This window comes from Pyrgilauda ruficollis, unplaced genomic scaffold, assembly GCF_017590135.1.
Source record: "Pyrgilauda ruficollis isolate IOZ18807 unplaced genomic scaffold, ASM1759013v1 scaffold46, whole genome shotgun sequence".
Taxonomy (NCBI): Eukaryota; Metazoa; Chordata; class Aves; order Passeriformes; family Passeridae; genus Pyrgilauda; species Pyrgilauda ruficollis.
The window spans coordinates 4,756,542-4,772,484 of NW_024526155.1; the positions used below are offsets into that span (position 1 = coordinate 4,756,542).

The following is a 15,943-nucleotide window of genomic DNA, read 5'->3' on the forward strand; positions in this document are numbered from 1 at the left end:
CAGGCCTAAAGTTTTCCCTATAAATGCTGCAACACAGCCAGAGCTTGAAGTCTTATCATATAGGTCTGCAGTTGCTCACAGCAATACAAAGTCCAAGGCAAAGAGGAGCAAAGGAGCATGGCTGGTAAGTTTTAAAAAAAAAAGTCTCTTTGTTCATATGGAATTGGAAAGTGAATAATGTACCATGTGTTAGCTTTCTCTGTGGGGCTGTTTTGTAAAGGGCTCTGAACTTTTGAAGTACAAAACATTTTGAGAATTATGCATATGTTGTTTCAGTGTTTTTCTTTCTTGAATTTTACAAAAGACACAAACAAGCACAAGAAGATATTCCATCCATTGCTATACTGAAGTTAAATATTAAAAATATTAAAAAATTGCAAATAGAGCAATTGTTATTACAAAGAAGAAGTTATGGCAAAGTGCAAACTTTATTTTAGTATGAAATTTAATGAATCAAAGAGTAGATTGCATATGAATGAATCTTGTGTTGATGGAAATTCTTATGGAAAGGATACACTACAGACTAAACTTCTTCCTGCAGATCCAGAGCCAGCAATGCCATTTTAACTATTTTTTTTGATTAGTGTGAAAGGCAAAGGCACTTTCAAATGCAAACAAAGCTAGCAGAAGTCCAGCAGTGAAGTCTTAGGAGGAAGGAAATGAAATCAATACCTTTTAGTAAGACTGGCCATGTACTCACTTAGGCCTGACTTGCTGGCACCTGTATAGAAATGTATGGAATCACAGAATAGTGTGAGTTGGAAGGGATCGTTAAAGGCAATCTGCTCCAGCTCCCCTGCCACGAGCAGGGACATCTGCAACCAGATCAGGTTGCTCAGGGCCCCTCCATCCTGACCTTGCATTTTTCCATGAATGGGGCATCTGCACCCCCCTCGGCAACCTGTGCCAGTGCCTCGCCACCCTCTGTGGTAAAACCTTTTCTTTTATCTAACCTGAGTCCTTCAGTTTAAAACCATGACCCCATGTTGTATTTCTACAGGACTTGCTAAACATTTGTTCCCAACTTTCTTCTAGGTCCCCTTCATAAATACATAAAATGAGTCTTGAGTTTAAGATGATGCTCCTTTACCAATCCTAGGCAGAGCACATGCTGTGCTGGCTTTATGTGACTTAGGCTTGAAAAGCTCAGGAAATTAATAAAAAACAACCATCCACAGATCAAGGGCTCAAGTACAGAAATTACATGCGTTGTTTTCCCTTCATGCAGTTTAAGAGAGTCACAGTTACCCCCTTCTCACAGTTCTAGAAGTGATTGCACAACCTCTTAGAACACAAGTGTTTGTCCATATATCTATTATTTGAAATAATTCCTGTTACTGTTTTGACCTTTTGCCAGCATCCCTCACAGCATCTGCTGTTTGCCTGGCCTGATGGTGGTTAATTAATGACTATCTCAGTGCAGCTGCTATGTGTGATACCATCTATATGTTTACTTGTTTAACAGCAGAACTGAGGCTAGGAGAGAATTGGGTCCATGCAATCAGCATAGGGCTGTAGATTCCTTCATAAATCTCCTCCTCTAAGCAGAGCTTAAATAAATGGCAAAACACAATTTAATAGGTGAAGCTGAAATATTGGGCTGAGTAGAAAAATCCTTATTTTTAACAAAAGAACTATACAGTAAGGTGATCAGTTAAAACCTTCAGGTACAGCAATGGGGGGAAAACCCACAAACCAATTCTTTCTGCATTGTAACACTTCCTTTTAAGCAATGATTTGCCAATAACTAGAACATTTTAGCAGGGCTCTCTCTCAAAACTTCCTCTTGAAATTTCAGACAGCACTCTAAACTTCTCAACGACAATTTTCTTGTTGCGTGAAACTCAAGAAGCATTTAATGCAGCATTTAACAAACAAACAGGTATTTGCTGATCATGATCAGCATTTGCTTGTGAAATACCCAGGATCCAAGAAGTACCCAAGCCCAGGTTCAGCTGGAGATATCAGAACTGCACAAAGATGCTCCTCATGGTATCATGGACAATTTTCTATGTAAAAAACTGAGGATTTGTGTGCAGGTGTGTGCACACCGAGCTGTTTTCACTCCTTCTCTTCCTCTCTCCCTACTCCTCCCATCCCCTGACACACATCCTGCTGACAGACACACCTTTTTCCCCAGAAAATCTTTATGCATTTGTGGGCTAGTCTCTAATGGACCTGCTTTGACAGAATCCAGAAGGTGTTGCATAAAGAAAAGATAAAAACACCTAAAACGTTCCTATAAGTTTGCCTGATTTTTAAAGGGTTTTGATAGTCTGCAGCACCACTATTGCTACTAAGGGTTTAACAACTTGCTTCATAGTCTCACACTGAAAATAATTATCTCAGCTTCTTTCTGTCACTTTTAAGCTTCAGTGTCATTACAATTAAGGCGTGAGTTACACCTGCAAGCATCTTGTTTGTGCGTTAGCACTGGGAGCGCCTGCCCGCAGAGTGGAACAGCACCCTGGATCCTCAGAGAGCAGCAGAGCAGGGCAGTGATGGGACCCTGCACTGGGCTGCTCTTGGATGATGAGTGTGCAGCAGTAGCTGGAAGTTAAAATAATTCCAAATAATGCCTTTATTCTATTCCAATGGAAGACATACGTGCATAAGTGGGAGAGGTAGGGGAATACATTTAAATATCATAGGCTGTAGATAATAGGTGCTGTGTGACGATGTGGGAGCTGTCAGGAGAGCCCAGCAGAGGTTCATCCCAGTCTGTGCACTGCCAGTTTGGCTTGTTCCTGTGTCCTGCTCCCTTGGGGGTTTTTGAAGATCACATATCAGTGCATGTCACTGTTATGTCACTGCCAGCCTCCCTTCTGAACAAGCCATCTCATCTGGAACGAGCTGAGATCTCAAGAGGAGATCTGAGCCCAGCTAACAGGACACCCTTCTTACACAGACAGCATAGAAGGGGATTGAGCCAAGTTCTGCTGTCTTCAAAGGAAGAAAGGCTGTTGGCAAACTTCAGGAACAGTCAGGAACTTCAGGAAAGCTTCAGGCTTCCATTCCAAATGCCCCTGCTATTCAGGCGTGTGAGTGGAAGACAGAGACAGAAAATGAGAAGTGTCTTGGACAATATGTAAGGCTCGGAAGAGATCTTGTCCAAATATTTTTCCATATGGCTCTGACCATTCTCTGTCAGGTGGTTCTAGTCCTGAAAAGTGCTGCTGTGAGTCAGCCCACACCAGTGTCCCAGGTCTCTCCCTAGTGTGGGTCACAAAAAAAGCACAGCTGTAGAAAACCACTTGAATTCCTGTATCTAGGATAGCAGAAGTGGGGGTTGCTGATGGAATTTCGTGCTTAATTATTCAAACCCGGGATGTGATAAGAGATAGAATAGCCCAGACTTCTCAGGGTACTGAATCAGAGAATCAGATTAATTTAGGTTGAGAAAGACCTGTAAGATCATCAAGTCCACTGAGGCGGTCCCAGTGAGTCATGGCCATGTGGTTGCAGCATGGTGCTTTAGGGATATGTTAAAGAAGAGCTGTGCTCAGAGAGAAGATAGGAGCAGACAGACTATTATAGGTACTAATTTCCCATCCTGAACAAAAGCACAATTAGTAATAGGTGACATTTCATAAAATTCAAGTATCGCTGAGGATTCACAGAGTTGGTGTGAAAGAAAACATTGGAAAGAAGAAGAGAAAGGATTTACTGAGGGGAATTTGCCTGTTAACAAATATGTCCTTCACTGTTCACTGCTGACACTCTTAGTCCCATATATTCATTGCTTTAACAGTTACTGAGGTGAGGGAAAAAATCTGGGTATTACAGGAAAAGGATGTTATGAATGATACGACTGGACCAGTCTGCAAAAGATGATTCTGATACACCTCCTTCTGTGTACATGAAACAATATACTAATGTGGTTTATAGCTTCAGTTTCCTGAGGTCCAAGAGAGTCTTCTCTTGCTATCCACAGAGTTTCAAGCTCCTGCCTGTGCAGTCCCTACATTTACAGCCACCATTCAAGCTCTGCCAACACTGCTTGGGTCAGATGCATTGTGCTGGACGGACTGCATGTTCTGACTAGTGTTAATATTTCTCATTAATTTTGCCCTCATTCTCAACCTTTGTCCATAATCTTTAATCCAAAGGTCCAGTATGTATCATTCATCTGTTTTACAAACAAAGCACACCAGAGGCCTGCAAGGCAACTTAGGCAGAGCTGGGAATAAACACCAGAAGCTGACACAACAGCCACAACTTGTTCTTCCTGACATACTGTCTGCCAGCATAAATGGACTGCTGTTCTTTCTCTTTCAACAGTAACTAACCTTCCTGTCAAAGAAAAATTGCTGTGTATCCAAGGATAGGCTGAAAACTTAAATTTATTCTGAAAATTGTTTGTGTGACATTTAACAGTATTTAAAAGTATGCATAGGAAAGTATGTCTTAACATCAAAAAACTCTAATCAAATTCTAAAACATTTTAAATTTAAGGATTAATCTTACCACTTTAAAATCACAGTTAGGCTTTGCAAGTTATAAAACTATGGTCCCTGTTAAGATTAATATAATTAGTGAACAGAGAGTCAAAGTAGCAGTCTGAATTACAGCCAGTTAAAAACTGTTTGTTCTAACAACACCATTTATAAGAAACATGAATAAAACATGTCTGTATATGAAATGGGTTGAGCAAGCTCCAATTCTGGATATTCCAAACATGATCCAAACCAGAAAACAGGACAATTTGGCTACTGAATACTGAGCCCAGCCAACTAAAATGATGAATTTGGGAATGTGTACAGCTGTGCCCAGTCCAGCATGATGGCGTCACTGAGAGGCATCTGTAAGATGTGCATTGAGTTCATCAAATTTTACAGGTTGTTTCATAAAAGTATCAGAATTAGTCTACTCTTTCTTAACACAAAGTGGAACCTGCAAAGCATAAGCAAAATTTACTCTCCTTGAAGTTAAGTGGAAGATTTTTGGGCATAAATTGGTTTTGCCAGTAGCATGGTCAGAGATGTATTATGAAAAATAGTAGAGCACCAGCTGAAAGCAATGATAGATATTTTATCACAAGTCACAAATATACTTTACCTGTTTGTCACTGTAGTGCGTCATGCAAATATGGCATGGAGTGCTTGTCTATTGAACAGGGTTAAACAGAAATTATGTGATAAATGAAAAATTGGTTCTTTTAAATTTGGCCCTGATTGGATCTGGGGCAGAGACAATAGCTTGGTCATTGTTTTGCAATTATTACAATGCAGGGAAGGGAAAAAAGCATCTCCAAAACAACCAATTTAGGGAATTAATTTGAAGAAAAAGTCCCTGTAAGTATTGCTCATGGGGTATTTAAAATTAAAAATAGTGTTTTGCAAGAAGGAGTTATGCTGTTCCTAGAACTTTAGCAGTACAACAGAAAGAAAAGCAGCTAAATGCTGAAGTTCTTATAATTTTAAATATATAAAGAAACTCTTAACAAGTGCCCAGACTGTTAGAAATAAATATTGTCCAAGCTTCAGATGTTAGGTTGCAAGGAAACAAGATGAGGATGTGAGGACTGAGAGAGGAAAAAAATGAATGAAAAATGAATCCTCAAGCCCCACTGGTCAGATCAAGGCTGGGGGCAAAGACAGCTACTCGAGCTCCACCCCAGAGGAAATATTGCAAACAGAGTTTAAAGAAGTGAAAGGCACAAAAGGAAGTAATTCCTTGAGCCAGCAGAAGTGCAGGAGGCCTTTCAGAGGAAGCTTCAGAGGACACACTGATCAGATATGGGCCAAGGTGAGCAAGGGGAAAGCCCATCCTGGGATGCTCTTTGTTACCTTCTTACATCCATCCTTCATGTGCAGCTCTGTCATGGACACTGAGAGGTCACTACTTCTCTAAGGAGTTTTGATCCAAGAGAAAAAAAAGTAAGAGAAAATTCTTCCATTGAGAGTCAGAAGGACTCAATTTTCACAGGAATTGCATTTTTTCCTTTATTGTGTGCATGGGAAAAGCAAGCTTGTCAGAATGAGATTTGGCAGCACAGGTATTTAACTGACAGAAAAATGCTGTATTTTGCAAATAGGAAGGGAAAACCTGCAGCTATTTGGAGTTTTCAAAAAAGTGCAAATGACAGACTGCCAGATCTGACATAAGAGAAAGAAGCAAAGCAGAACTTTGGGAATGTATAATTGCAAAGGCTGAGGAAGGCTACACTGAGCAGAAAAGACTGAAACGTGAGGCTAAGGCAGAGAGGATACAAAAAATTGGGGGGCTTGGGAGATTTTTTGGAAGATTCTTTGTTGCTGTGGTGGGTTTTTTTTCTCACATGCTAATATTTATAGATATGCAAACAGACCAGTTTAATAATGATTATAAAGGGTCTCGTGTTGCTTTTCCAACTCCTGCTTTTCTAAAGGCAAAACTCCCTGAGCCCTCAGCTCATTGTACAATAGATGTGCTTCATTGCTAAGTTTCTGAGGATTTTTTTTAATAGGTATGTTTCTCAAAAAATCATCCGTGTTTCTCGCCTCAATACTGTAAAAAACCCACATTTGGACAGTGACTGCATTGCTAAAACTACCAATGTAGTTATTTCCAGGCTCGTATGGACTTGATAAATTTAAGATCACGCTGTAAAAAAATCTTTACATTAAGAAATCTGGTTGAATGTAGGATGATGATTTTTTTACTCAATAATGGCACAGGGTAAAAATTTTCCACTCCTAAGCACCACACTCTTACTCTTTCCTATCTCCCTCTTCACAGGTGAAGAAAAAATCTTTTCATTCTGTACTTCTGCACTTCATTTACACCATCAAGCCATCCCCTACTAGGAATCCCTCCACAGGCACCGATGATCTCAGATCCAAGCCAGTCTTGGGTCTTTATTCTCTGGCCTCTGACTGAAGCCACAGTTCTCATGCAAGAGCATTCCAAAGCATATTTTAGGAGTGCTCTCTCTCCAATTCTGCCATCTCTCCCACTGCCAAATGACAGCCCAGTGGCCATCAACATGTTCCTGTTAGGTGCTTCCAACAGTGGCAGCTGTGTGACACAGAATGGGGCTAGAGACCACGTCATGGCTTCAAATTCACAGGGTTTCTCAGCTCAGTCAGGTTGCTTTATTTCTCATTCAGAGGCAGCAAGGCTGTGCCTCTCTTAGGGTGACACCATCTCAAAATGGAAGAATTAATAGAGTTCAGACAGATTTTTATCTAAGTAACTCATAAATATTCAATTCTCTCAGGTTTCTCCCCTCTTGCATGCCTTTCTGATTTTAATTTAGTACAGGGTATATCTTTAGTACCCTGTATACTACTGCTTCTATATTTAATTATGCAAATAACCTCTAACAGCCTATGCAAGATGGAGTCTCTTAAAAAAAATGCTCTCATATAAATTATTTCTAATTTTGGTGGAAGCCTCACATGGATACCAGTTACCTGTAAAAAGTATTAAGCAATTCTTCAGAGTGTTTCTGCTCCTTCCTCTTTGGATGTACCCTCAAGCTTTTTTGCTCATCTCATTTTTTCATAGCTGCAACGCAGCCAAGTACAGACTGGCACCTGAAAGAAAATGCAAGAGAACACCACACAAGTAAATTTTCCAGCGAAGAACTGATTGTGAGGAGAGGACAGGCTTTCACTCTCACCTTCAATGGAACAGAACGGCCTGAGCAAAACTTAATATTTGTTGCAGAAACAGGTATGGCCCCCAGCTTCTTTCACAGGGAGAGTAATGCTGCCTCAGGACATTCTTCTGGCCCAATCTGCACTACAGAGCAGCAAGAGAATACCTCAGAGCCAATGTGCTCATTCACACAGCCTCACAGTGTGAGGTGTTTGTTGTATTGCTCCTGCCCCAGCCAGCAGCCACAGCTTCCTTCAGTTGCCAATATATGGCACAAATTCACCTGAGGGGAGGGTTGGGAGGGTTACATCCCTGCTGAGTTCGTTGATGACCAAATCTCTATTTCAGCATGGCATGGAAAAAGAAATAATTATTTGTTTTTCTTGAAAGGTCCAAAACCCTCAAAGACGACCAAGACCCTGGCCACGTTTGATATCTCCAGCACAGCGAGCAAGGAGGGCTGGAGTGCAGTTCTGCAGTCCAGCAGCTCCAACTCTGTGAGCATCTCCATTTCCAGCCCACACAATGCTGTCATTGGACGTTACAGGCTGAGTGTTCAAAGTGGCAGCTCCTCTCCACAAAGTCTTGGCACTTTTGTTTTGCTTTTTAACCCTTGGTCTTCAGGTATGAATATGTTGAATTTCCTCTAAACAGCTATGTTGCTTTTAGCTTCATTAATATTTGCAGCTTTTCCATTTGATCTACACTTTAATATAGCAGCTAAAAATTGACAACAGAATGGATCAGTGACCAAAAAGAAGAGTCAAACAGTTTCTTAGGGTCTTCTGGTACACAGAATCAGCCCTGTAGCATGTATATATTGGAGAGCTCATTGCTCTAAAAGATAAGGTTCTGCTTTTGACAGAGCTTCCCTACTTCTGCACAAGTTTAGAAGAGTGTGTCTGGCCTCTGTAGAACCAATAAAAGAGTCATATTTACCATTTTCTCACAGATTTGGCAGTGTCACACCTCCATCTTCACTCAGACACCTCCCACCCCTTTCTCTAATTGTAGATCCTGAGTTTCACAATCTGTTTATAGCACCAAGAACATCAAAGGGTGGATATCTGCAAGCAGCCTTATAGATCAAGAGAGATCTTGCCTTATACAGCAAGACTCCTGAGGTTTTGTTTTATTTTGCCTGTTGTATTTGTACATCTCTCTGTTTTGGTTTTTCAGGTGATGATGTGTTCATGCCTAACAAGGCTGAGTGTGAGGAATATGTGCTAGAAGAGTTTGGCATCATTTTTGCAGGCAATAAAAATCATATCAGCAGCTTTGGATGGAACTTTGGCCAGGTAAATGTAGCACTGAAACACCAGACATTGGTTTTCTGTGAACTGGGTCATTTGCTTTTTCCAGTTCATTGCATACATCTCTGAAGAGCAGGACTCTGGTGTTGCAATCAGCACTTGTGCCAAGCTCTGTTTCACTGATCAATGTGAGGATTTGTAATTTACTATTCCCTGTTCTGCCTTGGAAGAGCAGCCAGTAGAAATAATATTAATTAATATCTTTACTAAGACTACATAGCCTTAACTTAGTAAAGTACTGTAGCAATGCTGAGAGGCCTCAAGTCCACAGATTCCCAAGTTTTTAAAAGCTCTGTGAGCTTGGTATTCAGAGTTTGTTGTGGCCACATTTTTACAAGGTAATGCCTGGCTGAGCTCTGCAGCACTTCAATCAGTGATTTAAAAACCCCATTCAACACTAATATGGCTGTCTGCATCCTGATTTTTAGTAATCTGTGTTTTCAAAACACTGACTTCTTTCTGTGCCACAGTTTCAAGGAGACATCCTCAATATTTGCCTGTCCATAATGGATCGAAGCCTGTACTACCGTCAGGATCCTGTCACTGACGTGTCTCACCGACACGACCCCAGGTACCTGGGCCGTGTTCTCAGTGCCATGGTAAGCAACAGCTTCACTAACTGCAAGAGTCCTTTAAAAGTACTCAGGGAAAGTAAATATGAAGCCACTTCATAGAGAATTTTAGGCCACTGTCTGTGTGGTGAAGTATGGTGAAGTATGGTCACCTGATCTGAGCCCGCCAGGTTTATCCCCTCTGGGATGCTTCTGATACTTGTCACTTTGACATCCAGTAGTCACACTGAAAATATAAGACAGGGGTGGCTGAGGGATCAGTTCATTGCAGGTCTTTAGTTCAGCCATCCATTTGAAGCGGAGCTACTGGGTACTAGATCAGCTCAGCCATGGATTTGCCAGGCTGGTTTGAAACTCTCCAGGTAAGGAGGGTTTGTGGCCTCTGTGGGTGACCAGTCCAGAGCTGCCCTACCCTCCTAATGAGGAATTTGTCTCTTATATCAAATATGATTTTCCCAAGCTACAGCTTTCTGCTGTTGCCTCTTGGTATATAAAAGAGGAAGGTTGGTTAGAACACACATTCAAGTGGTTGTAAGCTGGTTTTACACCATCCCCACCCTCCTTAACCAGACAGAACTAGGACAGTGCCCTCAACTTCTCCCTGGAGATTGTGTGCTGCAGGACCCCTGACCATCTTGCAGCCCTCCCTCCTGGCTCCTCTTCAGTGTCTCAACATCCCTTTGGACTGAGAGACCCAAAACAAGAGACAGGACTCCTGGGGCAGCATTGCTAGGGATAACTAAAGGGGGTTAACAGCCTCCCTCAACCTCCTGGTCACACTTTCCCCAGAGGATCCTACTGTGAGCTTTCCCTTTTTGATGAGAGAGCAGTGTTGGCTCAAATTCAATATGGCATTTGCTGTAACTCCTAGGTCTTTCAGACAGGTTGTAAACTCTTAATTTACCTCATCATAAATTTAGTGAATATCTTCTCAGGTCAACGCCAATGATGACCAAGGGGTGGTGCTAGGAAACTGGAGTGGAAAATACGAGGGTGGTAAAAATCCCAGCAGCTGGACAGGAAGTGGTGAAATCCTGCAAAGCTGGAAGAAATCAGGATTCAAACCTGTTAAATATGGACAATGTTGGGTTTTTGCAGCAGTACTGACTACAGGTATGTTTTATGTCACACACATGAGTGACATTGCACAGATTCCATTAAAAGAAGCACTAATATTACTTCCTATATGGAAGCCTTTGAAGACATTACCATGCTATATGAAACCTGCAGAAATATTGCTTTCTGACTGTGGCTTTCTCTTCACTCTTTAGTGCTTAGATGTCTGGGGATTCCCACTCGTACAATTACAAACTTCAGTTCTGCCCATGATGCAGATGGAAATCTGCGTGTGGATGAGTTTTATGATGCAGATGGAAATCATTTGGAGAGGGGAACTGACAGCGTGTGGTAAGCCTCAATATTTAATAGTAGAGCTTATCAATGTCTACAGTGTCTCCAGAGCATAGATTCTAATGACAAATACTTTATCTTAAGAATTGCCTTAAAAACTACTACACACACAGAGTGGATCAATAAAAAATACCACAGAATAATGCTACAAGACTTGGTGTTTTCACTCTTTCTCAGTTAAACAAAGAACTGTGACACTAATTACAACAGCCAATTGAAGCAAGGGCAGGCAAAATTACAGTTATGATGCCACAGATGGCTGAAAATTTGCAATATTGCACTACAAGTATCAAACAGTGGCAACTTAACCTAGTTTGAAACTATTCTTCAGAACCACTTCACGTTAAACTGTAGAAGTTCAACAGAACCGGCTGCCTTGCAGTGGCATCATTTGCACTGAAAGTAATTTAACTACTACCTCTGTTAAGCATCAAATGCAGTTCAAACAAGCTTGCATTCAGCCAAGAGCAGAAGTAGCCCCTCAGTTTCTGTCTTGTTTACTCCCCTTCTTGTTCTGGACCCTTTCTATCTACATGTGACGTGTAGAACTGTAGCATTCTACCTAAAGCTAAAACTAAGGAAGTGCATGGGCTTAAAGGTTTTGGAGAAGAATAGGCTTAAGGCATTCGGTATAATTTCACAAATTTGTTTTCTGCCCTTGAACATTTATGGTTTTTTCTACAATGCAATTTTCAGCGTCTTTCTAGTTAATGTAGTGAGGGTCAGGGTAAAAGTGGTGAGTCTCAGATAAGAACTGTGCAAATAAAGGCATTTAATCCACGTAACTAAGATGGCTGATTAAAGGAGGTGGACAGGAATCCATAAATACATATTAGTAGCTTACTTAGTTCATTCTTGCACACAGGAATTTCCATGTCTGGAATGAAAGCTGGTTTACACGCAACGACTTGGGCCCCTCATACAGCGGATGGCAAGTTCTGGATGCAACTCCCCAAGAAGAAAGTGGAGGTACACAAATTTTATTTCAGTAGTAATGCTGAAAATTTATAAAATCAGTCACTTTTAGAGAGAAGGAAGAAAAGTAAAAGCATTGTAAAATGCAATTTGTCAGCCTGTTCAGAAATAGCTGCAGAAGAAAATACTTCATTGGTTGCATCAGAAAAGCTTCAGATCATCTGTGGATGCCAGGAAAGAAACTATAATTCCAGGAGCAGTTTTTACAGCAATTCCTATATTTCCAATGCAGGTATCAAATGCTATTAAAAATTAAGGGAAAATATAAAATAAATCAAGTGTACTTTCAGAATAAACACAAGATACATTGAGGGTGACCTTGTATGAGGTTTTATGTGAATGAAAGGGCTTGAAAGGGACAGCAGCACAGGGCAGTTGAGGAGTCAGTGATAAATATCTGTCTAATAATCTGCTTATTTTCAAAGATTATGCCTAAATTCCTTTTCCTTGATGCTGTAGGAATTTATCAGTGTGGTCCTGCCTCACGGCACGCCATCAAAGAAGGAGAAGTAGAACTGGACTACGACGGCCCATTTGTGTTTGCAGAAGTGAATGCTGACTGTATGTACTGGAATTATGACTCTGCAACTGGAAAGAAAACTTTGATATTCTCTAAGTCTACAGAAATTGGTGCCTCCATCAGTACAAAGGCAGTTGGTAGAGATGCTCGTGTAGATGTCACCAGGGATTATAAATATGAAGAAGGTAAGTAAAACCACTGGTTCTTCTGATCACGTAGCTGCTTCATTCCCAAAAATATATAACTTTTCAGTTAGGAGTCTCTTAATGTATTTATAAAGTAGGAGCAGAATTTATACTTGATTTATTCAATTCCTACACAAAAGGGTAGAAAAGGTACTGAGTGAAAAAAATAAACAACTGCCTTGCCCTTTCTGATATGGAGCTGCTTTTTGGGACCTAAATAAGTCAAGTCCAAGTATCTCCAAAGTGATTCACTGTCCCATAAAGTGTTAAATAGATAAATAGATAGTTAAATAGTTAATTAGATAAAGTGTTCACTGTTCCATCTGCCTATTGCTGACATGCACTGTCTGCCTCTGCTCAGTGAGAATTGTACTACAGCCCAAATATTTGTCTGTAGCATAAAAGGTCTGTTGCAGAAACCTGAGCTAAATCAGCACTTAGGCCCAGGAAAAGCAACTCTTTCAAAGGGTTCAAGAGCACAGCACCTTCTCAGGCCTTCAGGTCTGATCATCCCCATGTTATGTTTCTTTTTTTCCTTTGCTCATGAGCAGCTTCTGCTTTTGTTAAACTGTCATTACCTCAATCCACAAGGCTTCTCCCCTCCTATGGAAAAGGGGAGTGAGGGGCTGGGTGGATTGTTTGTTGCCAGCCAGACTCAACCCACCCCAGAGTGCCAACATCAGCCTTCCCCAACATTTGGGCCTTTCTCTGTGCTACCAAATAAGAATTCACATTTCTAAATGTTATCACCATAAAAAGGGATAGAAATGGGAAAAGAGAAACTTTAGACTTAAGACTTTATATTTTAAAAAATGTTATTAGAAGGAGAATGATGTTACTGACTGCAGATGCAGAAAATGAGGTATGGCTGTGGAAAACAGAGGGTTTGTTTATCTCTAAGCACAGACACTATGTCCTGGCTAGCTTCTCTCTAGCAGCCATGTAAAATAAGAGATGCATGTTAACTGTTGAGGATAATTTTCATGGTTCTCCCTGACAGGCTCTGCAAAAGAAAGAGAAATTTTTAAAAAAGCCCGTAAGAAGCTAGGACTTGAGGATAAATTTGATCCTACAGCACCAAAACAGGAGGAAGTTGAACAGAAGCCTGACATCTCAGGAAAATTCAAGGTGGCTGGCTCTTTAGAAGTTGGCAAAGACCTCAACCTACTTCTGGTTCTTGAAAATTTGCAGTCTGATGCTAAGACTGTAAATGTAAATATGACTGCATGGAGTACTCTGTATACCAGAAGACGAGTTAATCAGATCTGGAAGGACTCCATATCTGTCACTCTGGCCCCAAAGGAAGGTAATTTTTCAAATCCCTTTTAATCATAATGGTTTTATCTGTAAAAGGGCAATGGAGGCTGCTCAGCTTGGGGGAAAAAGCTCTAACAAACTGCAATCCTAAATCCCTGAGTAGAAAAGGCTGAGAAAAATATTACATTACACATAAATTAACAAGGCATGTTTCACACTATCATCTCCCCAAGTGCTTTTCACATTTTGGAAAATGTTACCATTAGGAGCCTGGGATAAGAGATATGTCAGCATCTCCAACATGAAGTGAAAGGTCATTGAATCACAACTGATACTGTCTTGTACTAATCTTAGGCTTCAAGTCATTTGCAAGAAGCAGAAATAATAATTCATTTCTTTAATATGTAATTTCACTTCTGGAAAGGCACGAGTAAACTCCTTAAACTCCAGCTGTTGCATCTTTCAGAGCAATAGGGGGGAAAAGAAGCCAGGCAATACAGTAGTAGTGAATGGAAAAGGGATAACATTAAAGAAATCACTATCTATCTAAAGGAAACTCATAGATTTGCATTAATTAACTAATTTTGGCAGTGATGGCTGAAGACTCTCCTAGTCCTAGTCACAGCATAAAAGGAAAATACTAATGTTAGACTTGAAGCTCCGTGGGCTTATAAAGGCATGTACCAATTCCTTTTTTTTTTTTTTCTCCCTTCTAGAGATACAATTTCCCATTAAAATAAAGTATCCTGAATACCAGCAGCAGTTAACTACAGACAAAACAATCCAGGTCACAGCTTTATGTCATGTAGAAGATGGGATTCAAGTGCTTGTGAAAAGAAACATCATCCTGGACAATCCTGCCATTGACATACAGGTAAATTCCCTTTATTGTAACTGCAGTGGCAGAGAAAAGGGAAAGTGAGTTGCACTGTCTTCCCTGAAAGAAATGCTGTGCTCACATTCAAAAATTCTGCCGTGGTTCATCAGAGCCTCTCATAATAGCTCCTCTTCTGATGCCTGAAAAGGCTCAGCTAGAAAAGAGCACTGAGAACCTGGCCTCACCAGCATTTTCTTTGCACAGGTGCTTGGTGAAGCAAAAGTGAATAAAGAGGTGTTAGTGGAGGTGGCATTTACCAATCCTATCGATGAGGAGGTGAAGGACTGCGTGCTGCAGGTGGAGGGCAGTGACCTGCTCCAAGGGATCCTGGAGCTACGGTGAGTACCAGAAACATCTCCTGCTATCAAACAAGAATGTGGGCATGGATGAGTTGGAACTGAACTGTGGATGAGACATCATTTTCTTCTAGCTGTAACCTGGGAGGCACAGGTTATGAGCACACAGTGATGAACCAGCTCTTCATCTAGGCTGGGCTTTGGCTCCATGGTTTGGGAGGTCAAATAATTGCTGTCATAATTGGACAGAACTTGTTTTCCTGCCTATCTAGCAGGACCACACACTTCCAGAGAAAAAATTCATGCTTACCCAAGCTGTAAATGTTGCTGAGGCTGTCTGTCTTGCTGTAGGCCAGAGAGGTTGCACCTTCTTGTTGTGATCAAAGGCCAACAATAGGATACATGGCTATTTCTGTCCACAGTTACCCAAAATACAACATATATCAACCAGGATATTTTTGTCACTTTATTAAATGGACTGCAGGTGCCAATCTGGGTGCACAGCATTGTAAACAAAATTTATTTATATCCAACAGACAGAAATACATGTAAAAAGCAGATACAGCAGTGTCTCAGCTTTGGGAACAAAAATTAGCACTGCTTAGACACAGGTTGTGATCTCAAAGGGTGGGACCTCTGAAAAGCACAAAGCCAGGTCTGCTCCATGCTCAGCTTTTCCAGACACAGCAGATCACAGTTGGAGGAGGATAGTTTTTGCAGAACAGACTAAACCATGAAAGCAGCTTTTTCCAAAATGAGAGCTACAGGCATGCTAATTTTCAAGTTCTGCTTTCAGAACTCTACAAAATAATTATCTTAGGAGATTAATAAACAGTGTCAACAAACTATTTGATGATGTTGAGATAGTGATTGAGAAGACTGGAATAAAATACTTTTTTTTTTTTTTTTTTTTTTTTTTTTTTTTTTTTTTTTTTTTTTAACTCCCCATGTTTT

The 15,943-nt window shown here is 40.7% G+C and overlaps 1 protein-coding gene across 1 annotated transcript in view; it reads left to right on the forward strand.

Annotated features, from left to right (window-relative positions):
* The first annotated feature begins 5,685 nt into the window (after window positions 1-5,685).
* Window positions 5,686-15,943, forward strand: part of LOC121359648 (protein-glutamine gamma-glutamyltransferase E-like) — an 11,734-nt gene continuing 1,476 nt past the window's right edge. The window contains exons 1-12 of the mRNA XM_041478736.1: window positions 5,686-5,748; window positions 7,492-7,659; window positions 7,975-8,208; window positions 8,764-8,882; window positions 9,368-9,496; window positions 10,405-10,582; window positions 10,741-10,876; window positions 11,745-11,848; window positions 12,314-12,559; window positions 13,560-13,865; window positions 14,533-14,690; window positions 14,898-15,031. Coding sequence (XP_041334670.1) covers window positions 5,739-5,748; window positions 7,492-7,659; window positions 7,975-8,208; window positions 8,764-8,882; window positions 9,368-9,496; window positions 10,405-10,582; window positions 10,741-10,876; window positions 11,745-11,848; window positions 12,314-12,559; window positions 13,560-13,865; window positions 14,533-14,690; window positions 14,898-15,031 — 1,922 coding nt within the window. The 5' untranslated portion in view covers window positions 5,686-5,738. The remainder of the gene's footprint in view (window positions 5,749-7,491; window positions 7,660-7,974; window positions 8,209-8,763; window positions 8,883-9,367; window positions 9,497-10,404; window positions 10,583-10,740; window positions 10,877-11,744; window positions 11,849-12,313; window positions 12,560-13,559; window positions 13,866-14,532; window positions 14,691-14,897; window positions 15,032-15,943) is intronic.